Here is a 19,198-nt window from a genome sequence, read left to right on the forward strand (position 1 = left end):
ACTGATTTCCCATTTGGTGTAAGCAACAATTCTGTGTAGAAAAAGTAAATAAGAAAGAAAGGGAAATGTGAGTAATATGAAATTAGAAATGCAATTGTGTACACGCACATGCGGTATGTCTATGTATCCTTAAGTCCACAACTAACTAACACAGAAATAATTAGAAAGATATGTCATTCCACATACTGTGTACATACTCTGCAGAGTGATGTACCTCTGTTTACAGTTGTTCATGTAAGCAGAAAAGTCTCAGACTAGAATCAGTCCCACTCATCCTATTATAGTACTCAATGTTAGGGCTGGTTTGTTGATGCGGACGCAACAGGCTGAATTTATATAATGTATTCATTGTTTAAGTCATACACCATCAAGCAAAAATACAAAACATTCACTGGATCCAGGCCAAATGTGTTTTATAATCACCAAAAAAATATGGTGTTTTGAAGATGCCACCATGGGCACTGATTTGTGAATACGGGCTAAGTGATTAAATTGGCATTAAATCAATGCTCAATGTAATCATTAGCTGCGGCCCTAGTTGGACTCACTACACTAGTTCATCCATTTAAATAACTGTTAACTCGGTTGAGTGGGCTGACCAGGCTCCGTGCCCTGGCGATGCAATGCAGTATTGAGCTTCTCCACCTCTAGCATGCATCTAAATTTAAACCCCACCACAGCACAATTTGTATCCCTGTCACCCGGGGCATTTGAAGTGTGTTATTTATTACCTTTGCACAATGACACCGGCCCCATGTCCTTTGGCATTTGACACTGGGCACAGGCCGGCACAAACAATAGTGGCTTACATTTACGGTGGGGATTAGAGGGGTGTACCCTTAAAAGAGAGGCTGACAGGATAGATGCACTTAATTAAGAAGATGGTAATCTCCTGTACCTGGCAATTCTAGGTTGATATACAGTGTAAAAAAAAATTGGATGTCCATGGATCCAGAAGTAAAAGCAATGTTAATTTTCTCCATAGATTCTTGGAAATTTGGGAAACACGTGATATTTTAGCATAAAGACTGGAAACGGGGAAACACCTAGCAAAGACTGAGGCATACAATCTGACTACCTGCCCCTCTAAACCCCCCACAAAACCATAATTTGTTGTTTTTCAACTTCAGATTAAAAAACGAGATATAACATAACATTAATTAGTTTTAGAGGTGCTAGTAGGCAGATATTTAAATTTTTGGACAGCTGTCTCCCCCTATTTCCAGTCTGTATGCCAGGCGAAGCTCACCACCTCCTGGCTGTAGCTTTATATATAACAGACAGACATAAAAGTGGCATTGATCCTCTCTTCTAAGTCTCGGCAAGATGCTAATAAGCATATTTGCCAAAATGTTGAACTATTCACTTAAGAGAGGAGTCAACTCCAAGTTTAACGGGGCATTGCTGTAAAAGACAGCCAATTAGCGAGCCTAAAGTTTTGTTGCCTTTGCTGCTAATGGATCCATCCTCAGCGTTGGCTGCTGTTCCTCTAGATTTTGATTCAGACCGTACAGTATTTCTCCATAATATCATTACATTTTTCAGATCCCTGCTTTTATTTTGTGAAACATATTTTTCATATATACAGTATAAACTTTGGGACCTTTGTCTCTGCCCTTTTTGCTACACCAAATCTAAGCTTTATTATTTTGAGATCACACAAGCCTATACTATCTTCCTGTGTAAGCAATCATACCCCTGGGCCTCAGCATTTCTGACTGTGCTGCTGCAGGTACTGTAGGTCACAAGGCAGGACAGAGTGTCATAGCAGGTTTAAATTTGACACTAAGCCAGCTCTGCTCTGTCTGGACTCAGTCATTGCTCTGTGAAGATCATCAGCTTTGTGGCAGAAACAAGTGAATCCAGCTCCTGTCTGTTTACAGTGCTGTTTTGTTTTTGCTTTTTCATGTACAAGGAGTCGAAGATGCAGGCAATGTCACCAAAGGGCGGTGGGGGGTGGCGGTGGTGTGGAGGCCTCTTTGCTGAGCCAGGACCCTGTTTACCCTCCACTTACCACCCCCTTCTTTGACCTGCTGACAGCTGCAGATGGGAAAGATAGGAGCCTGGAGCTCTGAGCAGGACAGGTGAGAGAGGGAGGAGTCAGGAGTACTCAGTCAGTGACAACAGCCCAGAGACACAGAGATGGCAAGCTGCTAGAGGTCTGTCGGCTCACTTAAATGTCTGTTCACTATGGCAAGCAATATAGCGTAGCCTTGGCTACCCCTTTGATTACAAATTGCAACGGGCACACAATCTGAAATCTGTCACTTAGAGAATGCACATTTTAGAAGAAAGATGGCCAATTGACTCTGAAAGTCTCCTCCCTCCCTCTTAGACGTTCACCTCTTTTGCTCTAGAGTTACACAGGATTTCCCCTTTAGAGAGTTCTGTTGTGTGGTCCATTTATGGGGCAGGGGGCAAGCTACGCCCCACTCCTCACCCTGTGTTGATGAATGGGCTCTTTGTGGGCCTGTGGAAACAAGCTGAATCCCTACATCTACCTCCATATGGCCAGGCCTATACATCTCCTGTAGCCTGGGGCCACAGGCCTGAACATCTGCCTCTTCCAGGGTGCACTTGAGCAGGGGCTCTTCGTGCTCTGAAGCACCAACTGGACAAGGCAGATGTCTCCGTCTGTCGTTCAGCTTTCATTTTTATTTTGTGGCTTCATCTAAGCCAAGCTGAACTGACATGCTTGTCCCCTGTGATGCTTCATCAAAGTTCTGTTTGTTGTATGGCTGTGAAAGCTTGGCAGGTTGGGCTTGTTTGACCCATATCTAAGATGCTAGGCGTAAACAGCCAAACTCCATGGCTCTGCAGTTTCTCCTTTAACTGCTTTTTTGTTTTGAGTGCTGCTGATGAAGCAAAATTTCTTGCATGATGACTCCGTCATGATTGTTCTAATAGGCTCCATCCCCAAGAGAGCTTTTGACTAGGCACGAGTATCTCAAGCCCAGGCCTTGACTTTGGAAATAAATGACTCAACCATACCATCAATGACGTATGGTAAAAAATAAGGCTTTTTCCCATCAAATTTGCTGTGTTCTATTATGAAAACTGTCAGTGCTCAACAGCAGATTGTGACATTTGGAAACCAGATGTCCATTTTTGTGATGGTGGTCACGAGCAGGAAGGTGAATTCCTGTGGAAATAAAGCTCCGCAGAGACTTAATTAAAAGAGTGTACTGTGCAAACGTTTATCCAGGCCCTCCACCCCATCAGGGGAGATTTAGGAACATTCCCATTGTCTTCACTGTCCACTCCTCACTTGAGTGTGACTGATGAGTAAACGCCTACCTGCATAAAGGTGTGATTGATGGCTAAGCTCAGGGTTGTGCCCTTAGGTAGGTCTGCTAGTTGCCATGGAGTCATGTCGCGATGGTGCATGCAGTTAACTTTCCTGTTTGAACCTGGGTTTTACCTGAAACATTATCTGAAGAATGTCGCTGCCTTTTTCTTCAGCATTGGTCATGAGTGGAGAGGCGTGCTCTTTACTGAAGAGAATTGCGATTCATAGGCGCTTATATTAGGAACCAAAGGCTGTCTGAAAAACTCATCATGACTGTGCTGTCCTGCTACATATTTTGTCTTGGAAAGTAATCATGTCCATTAAACAGATTTACAGTAGATATTTTGATCAATAACTGCCTAGATTTCCACAGTATTTATAAATGTGGCTTAAACTTTCTGGCAGAAAAGGGAGAAAGGTTGGACGTGTGCTCTGTTAAATTTAAATTAAATCCTTAAGCACAAATGACAATTCATCTTAAAATTCTTAACAATAATAATATTTTTGATGGACCACACATTGAGTCACTGAGCTGGATTTTATCATATTATGCAACGTGGCAGAATGACTGAGGTCTGTTGAAATAACAATAAGGCAAATGTTTTTCCAGTGCAGACAGACACTCCACTGATGGGGTGTCAGACTAATTTCCTCTTGTCTGAGAGTTGGAGGCAGCCTAATCGACATTCCAATCATAATTCCAGCCATCTTTGAGCACTTAGAGGAAATATTCATGTGCCCCATTATCACCCACTACGCCCGATGACAACTTACAGGCATAGAAAAAAAACACAAATTTGCTTTACTGTGAGGAAAATTGTATTTCAGCAACAACATATGCCCACACATGCTCACAGTGAACTCTGAAGCCTGCCTGGGAGGGTCACCTTTGGAAACACTCAACTCAGCTTGATAGTATTTTCTGTGTTGTTGTCTCCTCTCCCACACAGATGTGAAAACTGTGTGGACATGCTGTTTGTGCGTGGCTCGGGTAACTGCGTGCAGTGCGACACACCTCTGAGGAAGAGCAACTTCCGTGTGCAGCTCTTCGAAGACCCGACCGTAGATAAGGAGGTGGAGATTCGTAAGAAGGTGCTGAAGATGTGAGTGAGGGGAGACTGGCAGGGTGAGGGGTGTGGCTCTGTGTGTTTATGTGTCATCTCATGCCTCCTCCCACTTCTTAAGCCACCTTTGTCTTTCTCATTACACTGTTTGTTTTGTAGACAATGAATTTCCCCGGGGGGGGCTCAAACGGGAAGGCTCTTTCCCTGCCAGGTTTTTACTTCTCAGCCCTTCCCCGCCTTCTCTCTCTCCCTCTCATCTGTTCTTTAATAGCCCCTTAATTGACATCTAATGTGTGTCTATTAGGCAGTATGCAGACAATGGTATTATAAAATGGTTGTTTTAATGGAGGCTATTAATGCCAGTGCATATTTGCTTTCATCAGGTTTTACTATTTCTATCACCACATCTGTTCTTTCTATGCAGATACAACAAGAGAGATGTTGACTTCTCCAGCCTAAGAGAATATAACGACTACCTGGAGCAATTGGAAGACATAGGTAGGAGCATCTATGGGTAGACTTGGAGGCTTCAGGCTGAAACGGAGGGCAAAAAGGGATGCTTACTGGTGTAATGATTTTCTGGCTGCACAGGGGGATGTTTTACAGGCATTAGTGCAAGCCAGGGGTATGGGTCAGGGAATAGCTCTGCCAATTCTAACACATCCTGACTGGCAACCCACTGTGGACCTTTAGCTGGATATGGTACGGCCAGTCTACCTCACTGCTTCTTTGTCCCAGTGACCGACTGTTGCTGCTGCAACAAAAAAAACTCCCCATACGGCCCCAAAAACATACATTTTTTGTCTTTTTTATTGCTCTTTATGTTATATATTTTTAAACCACAAGGGTTTAAAAAGATCATTGGTACTCATCCACCAATGATCCACCCTGAGGTTCTTGCACAAAGCCTAAAGGATACTTAAAGACAGCACCCACCCCAGCCACAGCCTGTTCGCTCTGCTGCCATCTGGAAAGAGGTACACAGGCTTCCGCTGCCGTACCACCAGACTTAAGAACAGCTTCTTCCCTGAGGCAGTAAGGCTGCTTAATTCACCCTCATCATGTAAAATAGTTTTTTATTTTGCCTTTTTTCCACTTCCACTCAATTTTACTGTATATAATTTTGTATATATAGTTTTTGTTTTCACAAGTAGCATTAAGGGAACTACTACGTTGTAAAAACAATAAATAACCTTGTATCCTTCCCAGAGCTTAGAAAAGCAATTTTCTTGTGTGTGTGGCATCATCACAATGTAAAATCTATGTGCTAAGTGGGACAGCGCAGGGCCAGAAAGAAAATGTCAAGTATCAAGTTCCTATAATACACACTAAAATGGCTTTTAGCCCTTAACAGAAGGCAAAACAGTTCCTGTGGTCTAGGTCATAGGTTTGGGGCTTGGAATTTGCACCAGTGGTTTTTTAACCTTTTAAACCCTCAAAATTTCTCCATAAATTCCCCCTTAAGCAGCCTTGAAGTTTAACTTTTTTCCACAGCATATAAGTATTTTTGTATTCGCTCATTCCAGTGTGTCAGTGAAATTCTACAGCATCTCCCTTAAACTGAGAGAATTTTGTATTACCAGATGCCATCAAATGGAAAATTCTACATGCCTTGATTATCCATTTATCCACTTTTTCTGTAATTCTTCTGGACATATATTTGTTATCTCTGGAACTCTTTGGATCTTGACGATAATGGAAAATATTAGAATCATGGGTTTGAAAAGTGCTTGTCTTCACTGTCTTCACAACATCTGACATAGGCATTGACCCACAGAAGGGACTGTTGGGTTCTGGCCGAGGTATACTCTGTCAGAACTAGGTCGAACAACGTGTTGTTCATAGTGTTGTCATGAAAAGTGACAGAAATAGTTCAAGAAAGAGAGATGAGAGAGAAGTTCAATTCCTTGATCCTTTCCCACCTCCACACAGCTGGCCTGAGTAAAGTCAGTGTTGATGTCAGATTGTTGGTTTTGGAAAAAAAAGTTACAGAAATGATCTGACAAGGCCCCCCAACCCGAAATCGGAAAGATGTGGGGAGAGGGGGTTTCCGAATCTATTCGACCATTTGACAAGCTTTTGATGGAACATATTGGCCCCTAACAATGGATTGCGTCTCCTCCATGTAGTGTATAACCTGACAAACAACATTGATGTGGAGAACACCAAGCTGAGGATGGAACAATACCAGAGGGAGAACAGAGATATCATCCAGAGGAATAAGGCTAAACTTGTATGTATTTTCCCTCCCATACATAATATCTTCATTAATAATGATAATTTGGTGCTAACTGGAGGAAGCTTTTCTTATGGCTTACTACTCTCCTCTGAGAAGTCAGACTGTAAGGAGAAGTACATTATGGCATCACTAGGGCTTGTGGAGATTCAGCCTTGTGGTCAAAGATGCAATGTGAGTTTTTGCAACATCCCTGTTCTCTTTCCCCGAACACGTCAGACGCGAGAGCAGGAGGAGCTAGAGGAGCTGCTGTTGCTGGAGCAGCAGGGCAATGAGCAGCGGAGACTGGATGTGCTGCAGGAGGAGCAGAGGCAGCTACAGGCCAAGAGGAAGAACAAACAGGCTCTCCTGGATGAACTGGTGAGAAACACACATGTTGCATGTATGTTTATTTCCACCATCTACTGAAGTAAAAAGCAGTGACAATATGACAGATGTTCTATGTTTGACACACACACACACACACACACACACACACACACACACACACACACACACACACACTCCGCCTGAGGGTTCATGGCTGTGCGATCATTAAGAGCTTATTACCAGTCATTGTGCTGCTGGCTGCATTGTTCTCATTCTGTGATTCCAAAGCCTCTTGGCTCCATTGTGTTGAGCTGCGGGCTTTGGAAGTGATTGTTCCTGCAGAGCGGGCTGCTGAAGGACCATCGCAGATAGCAGGCTAAGCTGTGTGTTTGTTTGTTTAAGGCACAGGGCCTGTTGACTGTAGGCAGATGAGATCAACTCCCACCCCCCCTTAGGGAACTGTCCAGAGCACTGACATCTGTACATCCCTGTGGTCAGAAAGCTCACTGTTATTTGCGCCCAAACATACACCAACTCATACATTTTGATTCTTTGTTACTGTTTGCTGAAGTAGTGGGTAACTAATCTATAAAATACCTCACTGGGAACTTATAACACACATCTTGATTATTGTTCTTATCTAATATTAACACTGAATTTACATTATTCATGTGCAGGTGTATATCTGTATATGTATGTCCATCTTGAATTTATCATTTGTTAACTATGTGATGCCATCCGAATAAAGCAAGTAAATTCACAAACCAAGTGCCTGTCCAAAATAAGTGAAAGTTGTACATTTCTGCCGTTTGACCAGGACTAATTAGTGTTGGAAGCCATTAAATCGCTTTTGGTTTATTGTTAAATGCTAAGACACCTCTAGTATGTCCTACCCTTTCTGTCCACTCTATCAAAAATGTCCTACCTCTTCAATGCACAACGTGTCCAAGCTTGTGTTCTTAGACCTCTGTGCTTGGCAACACTCCACTGGAGAAATTGAAACGTCCGACCTTGCATTTAATGGAGGTGAAGGCGGCGCAGTGCACTTGAAGCAGCGTCCCTTGCAGTGCCACAGTTTTGTTAATATGGCTTGCATCAATAATGTGGCTGCTAGCCTGAAAGCACCCTATCCTGATGGTTATCCGGTTAGACAGAGATGTCTGGGTGGGTGGGTGTCCTCATCTTTTCTTAACATATAACAGTCACAAAGGGAAAAGGCCTCAATGTGTGCAGGTGTCAGCTGTTTGTACTGAGCATAAAAGTTCTTAATGAAGCACTTTGTTGCATGTATGACACACACACACACACATCTAACATTAACATTCTGATAAAATCCCAAATCCCATTTGTTTCTCCAGGAGAAGTCCCAACTTCCTGCCACCATCTTGCTTGCCCAACACAAGGTCCGTGCTGCCCAGCTGGAGACCCAGATAGAGCAGCAGAAACAGGCAGTCAAACCTACAAATCTGTTTTCGACTGGAATCCATATGGTGAGTGCACCACTTTAGGCATATTAGCTTTTTAACCCCGGTTCATATATACAAATTCGAAGTGACAGGCTCTCTTGCCTTTCTCAAGCCTGATGCTCATGGGTGTGTTCAAGCCGGTAATTTACATACTCAGCTCCAAATGGACAGTTATTTTCTCTCTTTGCCACTATACTAGCTCACATCAAAGTAGGGCATTTTCTGATGCAAGAAGCTGTGTTTCAGGTAATGCTGAGACAATTAATTACCATCAGGAAGTCCAACTGAAGTAAAAAATCCAGTTTGAAGGCGTATAAGATGCCAAAACACTGCATGTGGGTGTGTAATATTACAAAAAAGAATTTTATCCTTTAATTAATTATTTTATTTTTTGGAGCAGTATTTGTGAGATAAACAGTGAAAAATACATAGTTCACATTACGTAGTAATCTCCCAGGAAAGTACAAAAACTGGGCCAGGTAAATAATAGTTTTTGAAGGATTCCTCTGCATAAGTATCACCTATGCATCAACAGAGTGGCCTTATTCAAATGAATCAAAGGGCTGCTTCAAATGAAAGATCGCAGTGTAACAGGAGAGCTTGAAGAAGATATATGTACCATAAATAACAAATAGCTACTATATTTACAATGACCCCATGCAGGTTAAGGTCACATGGTTGTGTACCTCTGTCCTCTGATGGAAAGGTACATCCGATCAGTAAAGTCCTTGGTGGGATTGTAGTTCAGTGCTGATTTAAACTTCATGTGGAGTGCTTGTTGACAACAGTCCAGACCTTCAAAGGGATGTTGTTTCTCTGTGCCTGGTGCTTCTTCAGTGTGGGAACAGGCCCTCACCCCTTCAGTCATGTCATCACATTCCTCTGTGCGAATAGTGGGACCCACAGAGAGAGCATGTGGGCTCAGGGCTCTGGCCACTCTGAGCTCACAGCTTTGTGCTCACCATGTCTGAAGAGACCTTCCATTTGGCTTTCGTTCAGGTTTTCAGTAGTTTATTTTCATTTTACTGTGATGAGATAGGCTGTGTCATCACCCCAACCCCACCCCCAGCAACCCTCATGAGGCATGGTTGTCTTCCCACAGTTCAGTGATGCGTGGGAGAGATATCTGCTTATTACACTTAAGGTGGAGATATGACACACTTGGGTTATAACCCAACTCTCTCCTGTCCAATCTCTTTTTGCCTATCCTGCCCATTTAAATGTGTTTTCCACTGGCAAAAAGATCTCAGTGAAAGTGATGCAGTGATAATCAGAGACTTTACAAAAACATTAATTTACTCATTAAAGACACAACTGGCTCATCCACCACCAGTGGAAAAGCATTGAACTGATCCAAATGGAGGATGTGGTACTCTGACTCTCACCCCCGTGATATACAACATGAAGTTAAACTTGCTGATGGAGAGAGAAACAGCATGATTATGTTGGTCTTGGCTTCTTTTGTGGCTGTTTTTCCTCGCTTTTTCTTCCCATTTCTCTTCATCCTCCCGTCTCTGAGCTCCTGTTGGTGGAGCAGAGGTCTCACCATGCATCTGCTGTGTTTTGGACTGAGAGACTTGAGTCAGGGGAACGTGTGGGTTTGGATTTCCCTTCACCTCAGCGTCCATAAGAATGACTTCTGTTTGACTTGGTGGGGTTTCAGCACAGAGCGGTGGATTCCTGCAGATTGCTGGAATTCATTTATCTGCTAGGTTGTGGTCCCTTCTTCCAAGCAGGGTTTTAGTTTTTCTTCAGCAGAAATTAGTGGAGACAAATGTAAAAACACATTTCTAAAGCTGTGCCACATTTCCACGATAAGCTTTTATTCACATTTAGGTTGATTTCTACTCCTGTGCAGTGACAGGGGTAGTAGTTACTGCTAAAATGTTCAGTCATTAATTGATTTGTCATTCAACAGATTTGTCAGTCAACAGAAAAACTACTATTTTGGTAGTCATTCATTTAAGCATATAATACGTAACATTTCCACATTAAAATGTCATAAAAATCTAGTTGTGTACTTACATCATCCCAAATGATTCCAACAATGTTCAAACACGGAGAAATCCATACTTCATACATGGTACATTCCTAACTTGCCTCTAGTTGCTGTAACTTCTGGGTAACATGGGGGAGAGTGAGAGGAAGTCGGCAAACGTGACTGAACATAACATGAATAAAACTTTAATTTACCTTGTCCGTGAACATGTTTCCTGCCCGAGTCACGTCAGATAGATTTTCATCGGCAATTGTGGATTTATTGCCTTTACTCAATAGTGACAGTTGAAGATAGACAGGAAAGAGGGGGAAAGAGAGCTGGGATGACACGCAGCAAAGAGCCACAGGTTGGATTCGAACCCTCGGCCACTGCAGCAAAGACTCAGCCTTAGTACATGGCGCCAGCTCTACCAGGTCTACCTACCAATTTGGCGCCCCCAATTGTGGTTTTTAACAATGAATACAACAACTCCCATGATCCAACGCTCTTTCACAACATCATCAAACTACGTCTGTTATTGTTTAAATGTGAGAGAGACCACTAGAAACAGAAATGTCATCTTGTACGTTTAAGTCATTAATCAAGCAACATTAACTGGTTGCAGCTTCTCATGTGAGGTTCTGATCCTTTTTTTATCATTGAAAACGGGTTATCTTAAGGTTTTTTACTGTAACTGTCAGAACAAACTATTTGACAGTGTGACTTTGGGCTCTAGGTAATTGTGATGGACAGTTTTCACTAAACAAATAATAGACTATTATGTTAAAAGACAAGATTAATGGACACTGAAAATAAGCATTAGTAGAAGCTCCAGTATCCATACTTTGTTGCAAAGGATGTACATAAAGGAAAAACAGACTGTGACAGTGATGAATGGACAAGGGGTTGATTCATGACCCTTTTTTTTTCATGTGGATGTTTTTGGTGATATGCAAGTTCGCCAGTCATGGAGGCAGAAATTCATTGTGTTCCTAACACCCTCCCCCCCACTCACCCACTCCCCCCACCACCCACCCCACCAGCACTTCAGCCAGCTGCTTCACCCCAGGCCAAGGTGAGCAGTCACTGGTGGAATGACATATCTGCCTATCTTTGAGCCGTCCGATCCATGGAACGTGAGGATGCCAATTCTTCTTCAGCTTCCCAATGACTGTAGTTTTTATTTAAAGAGTGATCTAATGTCACATCTACTTGTGTCATGTTGTTTACTGGGAACATGCAAGGGGACATCTCAGCCATTCTGGCACTGCTCTGCCTGGGTGATTTTCTGGAGTTGGTGAAGGGGACTCCAACCCTGATCCTGATTATTCGGGTTGCGTGTTTTTGAATGGATGCTTGAGGAAGCTAGCCGATCCTGAGGGAAAGTAGTCTCGGTCCAGGTGTGATGTGAGGTGGGATGGGCCTGGTCTTGCCTGAGGAATGGTCTGGAATCACTCACTAATCCTTCACTTTGTAGGCATTCTATTGAACCAAGACACACATACCCATGCGGGTGCGCGCACACACACATAAACACACACTCCCTTTACCCAGTCTGAGTAAACATCCTTTGAAGAATAAAGTGTCTTTCTAAAAAAAGATGTCCGCTTATATCAAAAGAGACTCTCTGTGAGGGAGGGAGGCAACTATTCACTGTTTAAACAGGTTGCTTGTTGTTGTCTGACACATAAGACCAGCCCCAGTGCCAAGCCTGATGGCACTCTGTCATGGCACCTGCTCGGAGCAAAACGACATGAGTTGAATTATTTTTGGTCTAATCATTCCATGAGTAATTGAGTCTTACTAGTTTTTGACAGTGTTTAATCCTGATTGCTTTGTTTGTAAGTTATTGTGTTTGTGAGTGTATGTGCGACGTTAGGGATTGTCCTCAGCTGCTGCAGGGTCCCATTCCTGAAAGCGGTTGACCGATGGGGAATCTCTCCACCTTGAAGCAGCTTTCAGCGCCATCTTAAATGAAAGGTCCAAGGTTCCAGCACTGCTGGGGCCCAATCCACTCCTCACAGGCGGCAGTAGCAGCTGACATACCTGATGAGGCCGGCATGGGCACCTAATGAAAGCAGGAGGCACACACGCACATAAACAAAGTGCAGCTCACTCAGACAAATGTGGGTGGAAAGTTTATCCCTAAACATAGATGTGAAGCTAGCTGAAATTAACCGCTGGGTTCTCTCTGGCTTTATTCCATTCTACACTTAGGCAGTGGAATTTGACTACAATAGAAAACACTAACATAAGTACACACACTCACACACTCATGCTGTGAACTTGTTTGCTTAGGCCTGATTTACTTGGTTAAGTTGTCCTCTACAGTGACCTCTGGTCGGTAGACATACCTTTGGTCGGGACACATGCTCTGCTTTACTTTTTCTGGCAGACTGGCCTAACCTGTTTTGCCTGGGAGGTTGATGCTACATATTCCCCCAACCCCCACTAACTCTTTCACTATCTATGTTATTTTCATTTCCTTTATTCACACTCTTGAGACAAATAGTAACAGGCACAGATATTTGTGTTGTCATTTATATATATATAAATGTGTTATTGTTTATGACTTGGATAAAGCATTCACAAACCAATGATGGTGGATTTTATGTGGTAGACCGCATAACCCTTTTGCACTTTGGCCTTTTTTTTTCTTTTTATTGGATTGCTGGCATGTATTTCGATAGCTGCAGGGACTTGGGAGAGGGGGTCAGCTCAGGAGGTAAAGAGAACCGTCAGCCCTGATTGGCACCAGCACGTGGGCATTCACACCTCTTCCCTTGCCCCTGGCTTGGCCCTGTTTAGGTTGGCCTCAGCAACCCTTGCCAACGGACAGGCCAGCCCAACCCTACAGAAAAAGGAGTTGTCAGCTTTAGGGGCTTTGCGCTGGGGCAGCTGCCACTGGTCAGGCAGTTATATTTAAACTTGTAAGGCAAGGGGAGGCACTGTGTGGGCAGCAGCTTTTACACTTGCTACTTGCTGCTCAGTGGGCCAGTGGGGAGCTCAAAGCTCTTTATCCATACAGAAGCAGTGGCAGTGCCAGGGCAGAAGGTGGAGTGAGGGCTGGGGATGGGGATGGGATGGCACTAGGCTGGCCTCTAACTGGGCTTATTCATTTTATCCCCCTGTACCACTGTTTACCTTACCATTGTTCCCATTATCACATTGTGCATTAGTGACAAGGGCCTCACTGCCTCTGGAGCTCAGCTTGAGCTAGTTATGGGTCCCCAAACCCTCTGGAACCAAGCGATAGTATGTGGTTTTTGTGTGTGTGTCTGTGGATGTAGTGGGGAGGTGCTGATGGAGAGGTTAGTCTCCAAGCGACCTTGATGTGTCCTGCTGAGCTGCAAAGTCAGGAGAGATGGGGGGCGGGGGGGACTGAAGAGTGCTGATGATGTGCAGTGTGTGTGTGTGTGTGTGTGTGTGTGTGTGTGTGTGTGTGTGTTAGCACATGTTTCTGGTGGCATTCTTGGTGGTGACCCATGATTTGAGCTGTTGGCCAATGAGCTTTGATCAAGATTAGCCTTATGAACATCAAATTCATCCTCCTTGACTGAGTAGAACTTTCTATCTTTGACAAAAATTTAAAGTGCAAATGGCAAAAGCATAGAAGTAATGCTTCAAAGCATTACAGATAATGAAATAAACAATGTTGCAGAAAAACATCTATAAAAGTGAGTTTTAAGAAGTGATTGAAAAAAATCAGGCTTGTCAATACACTGTGTCAAAATGTAGGAGCACCTCTTACGAAGACCCGTTTTTAATTTAGACTTGGGTGCAGTCAATGCTATGCTTCAGGGGCAGACCTCTCAAACCTTAAAAGTAATGTGACTTTTATGATACCCCTGTCCCATAAAAGTCACACGAATATCTGCCATATCACTCTGTCAGATGGGTTAACCATGTTGCTTTCCCAGATGGTACTATGAAGATGTGCTGTCACAGTAACGTGACAGCACATCACGAGCCAAATTCAACCCCCCCAGATGCGTAGAGTGCTTAACAGTTTTCCAAGCCAGCACACCTGTCCCCTCCACCATCACGAGGACAGGCACTATTGACGGCTTTACTTGACCTTTTAAAACGGTTTCACTCCAAGAAATTGAAGCTGATATTACTAGATCACGGTAACTGTCTGGACCTGAGATAGAAGTATGAGGATCACAAGACCAGGAGAAGGAGGACTTCTCCCAGAGGCGTGATGGTGATTTCCTCAAATCATCCTCCCCTGCGGTTTTATTAAGATGGATGGCCCCCAGAGTTTCATTTTAGTGTCACAGGGGTATTATACGAGTCTTTAATACCAGTTATACACAAACTTGAAAGCGTCATGAGGGCGCACATAATGTTGTGTAGGTAGTAAGATGGGCCTCTGTGATGTTAAAAGCAGATGTTTGTGTTGGCTCTTATAGTGGTGTTGTTCCAATGGCCCCTAGTCCCTTAGCCATTTCTGCTCTGCTGGATCTGGCTGGGGGTCCCCTCTCCCTCCCCTTCTGTTGCTTTCTTTCACCGAAGCATTTGGAAAACAACATTCATATGCTGTAATTCACACAAGCTTTTAATAGGACGTGATGAGTTCATGATTGAAAGTTTCAGCATTATTATTAGGTGGGGTGAAGGACAGAGCAAGTCCGAGAGGGCACAGCTCTGCATTAGATGGACAGCTTGTCTTGTATCAAAGCAGTTTAGAAGTACTACAAATCCTTCATTTACACATTATTTGTAAATATATTCAGAAGAGTAAAGCCTGTTGTCGTGTATGCATGTCTTATTCGGTGTTTGCTCATGATGATGTGTCTCTGCCAGTTTTCAAGGTGCCTTTGCAGAGGAATGCAACAGAAATTTCTCTTGACTGGAGGTTGGCCCTGTTCTGTCTGTCACTTAAAAATCTGATTTACTGCCCCTTAGGTATCTGCAACTCCCAATCTGCCATTCTCTTTCTCTACCACTTCACCGTTGTAGACTTTTTCTTCTTGTGCTTCTACCTCAGAGTGCGTCTCTTTGATTGGCGCAGTAGGGGAGTTAAACGGTGCTGAAAGTCTGAAAGAAGATGGATGGAGAAACTGAAGGAGTGTGAAAGTGAGGGAGAGTGACTGAGTTTGGGTTGCTCGGTCTGGGTTTCATTAGCCTGTGGTGGGGCTCCACTGTGTTGGATGGATGAGACAGGATAGGGGATCACTGGCACCTTGGGGTTAAAGGTTGAATGAAAACCACAGTGAAGCGTGTCTCGTGTTTGTGTGTTTTTAAGGGAAAAATCCAACAATCGTGTTTAAAACTTGGCATGCATATATGAACAATGTGCTGGGTGTTTTTCTCTTATTATGATACAGTAGGTGACCAAACATGGATAAATGTCAGATTTCAGTATTCCTTACAGTCAAGGAGCAAGGCCTTGAGAGATGTGATTTGATTTATTATATAAAAGGAAATGAATCAATACCTGTTTTTCCAGCAACGGTAGTTAAATAATCATACGTTAATGGTGCCAAAAGACATGTTTGTGTTGTGATTTCAACTCTCACTATTTCTTCGCTGGAAAAACCCACTCTTTTAGTGTCAGTATAGTACCACCTGCGTGTGTGAACCACCGCTGAAAGCAACAGGTTCAGACTTGTTCTGTTAAGGTAGTTGAAAGTTCTTGCCTGCTATCAGACAGAATTGTCAAGTTATTACACTACATTTCCTATAGAGTGAATCAGTCAACTCAATAGACTGGGCTAATCTGAAGGTCTGGAAATAAGGCTTGAAACAGATTTGAAGAAAAGCTTGGAAAAAAGGTAAATCAGAAAATAAATCCTGGAATACATTGAACACTGTATATTAATGATATATAACATTATAATAGTATTGCAAGTTTTCTTTGTGTGTCTGTGTGTGTGTGTGTGTGTGTGTGTGTATGTGTGTGGTTATTGTTTTGTCTGTGAAACTGTCCCTACATGTTGGCCTGGTTAGGACAATTTCCACCATGTTGTGCTTGGCAAAGAAACTCTGCATCCATTGCTGTCTCAGTGTGCATCACTTGGTGCTTTTGTAACTTCCAGCTCAGCTTTGGTTGCTTTATTTCCCCGTGGGTGCGCTCGCATGGGCCAAAGCATGTGTGAGGGCGGGCAGTCTGAGGCCGCAGGGCACATGTTACTCGTTTAGTTTGGTTTTCATCAGCTCCCCTCTGTGTTCTGTTGTTTATACTCCCCCACTACTCTTTTCTTTGCTCTCTCCCTATCTTTTTATCTCTCCTTTGTCTCTAAGTTCATTTGCTACACTCTAAAATAGTCAGTGTTTGTTTAGACATCATCTTTTTAATTCCAGGTTTGTTTCATGACTCTGGCTCGTCTTCTAAGTCTCATTACTTTAATGCTGGTGAAAACATAGCGGTCTGACGCTGTGTGGAAATTCCCCTTTGATGGCAGAGCCCCAAATCGAATAATTCTACAGTGTCCTTAAGAAGTATCATGTTTCTCACTCGATCACCATGGTCAAGAGCATTAGGAAGTGGAGTAGCCTGACTGAAATCTCAACTTTGAGTAATTTGTAATTGAAAGGGGTTGTTATAAATCAGACTACAGTTTTCAGTGCTTGACACTACATATCGTATGACTTTAGGAGACCCAGCAGTGTAACATTTGCAAGTTAACAATCCTGAGCATTTTCCTAATTTCAGTCACGTGCAGATCCGGTTTTGATCGACTTTGTTTTAGGTGAATACCTGGAAAGACGATGTAAGTAACTATAACAAAGCACTGCCTACGCACTGACACTAGTCTACCATATTTAAGTTTATGTTGTTAGTTGATTTGTCTTTTGCTGGTTTTATTAACATAGCAGATAGTCATTTCTGAGCCAAAGTACACTAAATTTCTGTTATCAGGAATTGCATTTCCTCATCAACCCCACCACAGTTCTCCTGTATGATGTTATGTTTGTTTCTTGATCAGATTTCCATCAGGAATAGTTGTTGAGTTGCCAAGAGCGTGCTGACCACTAAAAACATGCTCAGTCATTGTCCCAGTTAGGTTTCTCCACTAAACCAGCAGTGCCTGGGGGAAAAGTGAAAAAGTTGTCAGACAAAACCCCCATTTCCAAACCAGTCGGTCAAGAACTTGTGGTTGTTAATGCTGCGGTTTGATTGACATTAAGCCTTTTCCAAACAGTTTTTTCCGTTTGTGTCATCCTGATTATGACAAAGCCATGGTTTCCAGTGTTGCAGTGTTGCAAACTGAGACAATGAATATTATTGTCTTGTGTTGAATGTTGTCTCTGTTTTTTTTTTTTTTTAGCGTCAGACGGTGTCTCTCCAGCCTGTGCCCAAGATAGAGGAAGTTCTGTACCACTACAAGCCCCTTCATGTTGAAATCGATGGACCCCCAGTGCCGGAGCTGGAGCAGCTGGGCAGACTTGGGTACAACCTTATTTACACACTCATGTCCACACTGATGTCCACATATCCGTACACTAACTTACTATGACTTTTAATTTCACCTTGAGAGGAGCACAGTTGTCAGGTTGTCAGTTCTTCTGTACCCATGTAATTTGGTGCCAAGTAGGCTGTAGAAAAAATAGAGACACAGTTCAGTGACATTTGGTTAGCTGTCAATTGTATAAGCAGCTGTTGGTTTCCAGGGAAATTTCTGTTGGGAAAGAACTGTTCATATAAACATTAAGTAACAATTAGGTAAAAATTCAGCTGAACTGCAATATACCAACTGTATACTGTCTCAATTTTCCTTATAATTGGTACCAAATAATTAAGGTCTTTCCAGGGACCTACATATCAATTTATAGTCCTTTTCTAGTAAAACGACTTTAAAAATAGTTTTAGTGATTACCCTCTTAGTTGTGTAATTCTCCACATAGCTACAGTAGTGTATTGAAAGGGTTTGGTGTCGGGTTAGAAAGCTACTAGAAAGTCTGTCTGCCGCGGAAGCCTGGCTCGTCTCACTTGACTCTCCTCTAATTTAACTGGGAGAGTGAAAGCAAATGAGGAGGAGGAGGGCTGGGAAAAAGAGAGAGAGGGAGGGAGAGAGGGAGTAACAACTATCACCCTGCCACAAGCCGCCACAGTGCCTCTGCAGGAGCGTCCATTAACACACACAGGAAGTGCTTTCCCCGACGGCCCCTTAGGGCCAATCAATCCACGACGCCATTGGTCCAGTCCTCACCGAATGTAAGCGATCCATCAGACAGCCCAGCGCCCAGCCATCTGCACTGCAACTGGCTGGCACTAACGCCTGCCCACACACCGAGAACGGCCTGCTTTTATTGGGTGACAGGAGCAAAACAGGGTCATATTCTTTTTGGGCGAGCACATCAACTTTCAGCACTGCTTCACCCTGACAATAACCTTCATTTGGCTGAGATGTGCGGATTTGAACATAATGTCAGCATGTTTAGCATAAGGGATTTCTAGTTTACTCTTCTTTATTCTTCAGATAAAAGTTGCCATTGACTTTTGTTGTACAATCACATTTACCTAATTACCTGGAAAATCACCTACTTAAGGTGAAACGTTTTCCTCAAAGGATTGCAGGAGAGTTTAAGCAGAATAACTGGTACTTATTTACATTATGTATTCAGTGAAGTGCTGAGGTCCTACTTCTTTTGGCCGGGCTGATCAATATGCAGATGAAACACATCTCACAATTTTTGCCGCATGCTGGAGCTCAGAGGAGGGAGAAGGGAGGAGGGGAGGAGGGGGGGGCAGTGTCAGCAGTTCAGGGGTCCAGGAGGACCAGTGCTGGAGTAGAAGGGCTCTGCCACAGAGATAAATGAGGTTCAGTTCAGTGAGGAACACCAGTCCCACTGGTGCAGGCCGCAGGCAGCGACACAGACAGGCCCCTTCAGACAAACCACAACTCC

The 19,198-nt window shown here is 43.3% G+C and overlaps 1 protein-coding gene across 2 annotated transcripts in view; it reads left to right on the forward strand.

Annotated features, from left to right (window-relative positions):
- mnat1 (MNAT1 component of CDK activating kinase) overlaps window positions 1-19,198 on the forward strand; it is a 31,753-nt gene that overhangs the window by 1,889 nt on the left and 10,666 nt on the right. Inside the window, exons 1-7 of one of the 2 annotated variants that reach the window (XM_051395889.1) lie at window positions 1,953-2,084; window positions 4,240-4,392; window positions 4,778-4,851; window positions 6,483-6,586; window positions 6,809-6,949; window positions 8,257-8,388; window positions 17,620-17,741. In XM_051395889.1, the coding sequence (XP_051251849.1) occupies window positions 2,047-2,084; window positions 4,240-4,392; window positions 4,778-4,851; window positions 6,483-6,586; window positions 6,809-6,949; window positions 8,257-8,388; window positions 17,620-17,741 (764 nt within the window). In that variant the 5' untranslated portion in view covers window positions 1,953-2,046. Of the gene's footprint in view, window positions 1-1,952; window positions 2,085-4,239; window positions 4,393-4,777; window positions 4,852-6,482; window positions 6,587-6,808; window positions 6,950-8,256; window positions 8,389-17,619; window positions 17,742-19,198 lie in introns of those variants that run through there. The other variant, XM_051395888.1, reaches the window with a different exon arrangement.

Source organism: Dicentrarchus labrax, unplaced genomic scaffold (genome assembly GCF_905237075.1).
Source record: "Dicentrarchus labrax unplaced genomic scaffold, dlabrax2021, whole genome shotgun sequence".
Lineage (NCBI taxonomy): Eukaryota > Metazoa > Chordata > Actinopteri > Moronidae > Dicentrarchus > Dicentrarchus labrax.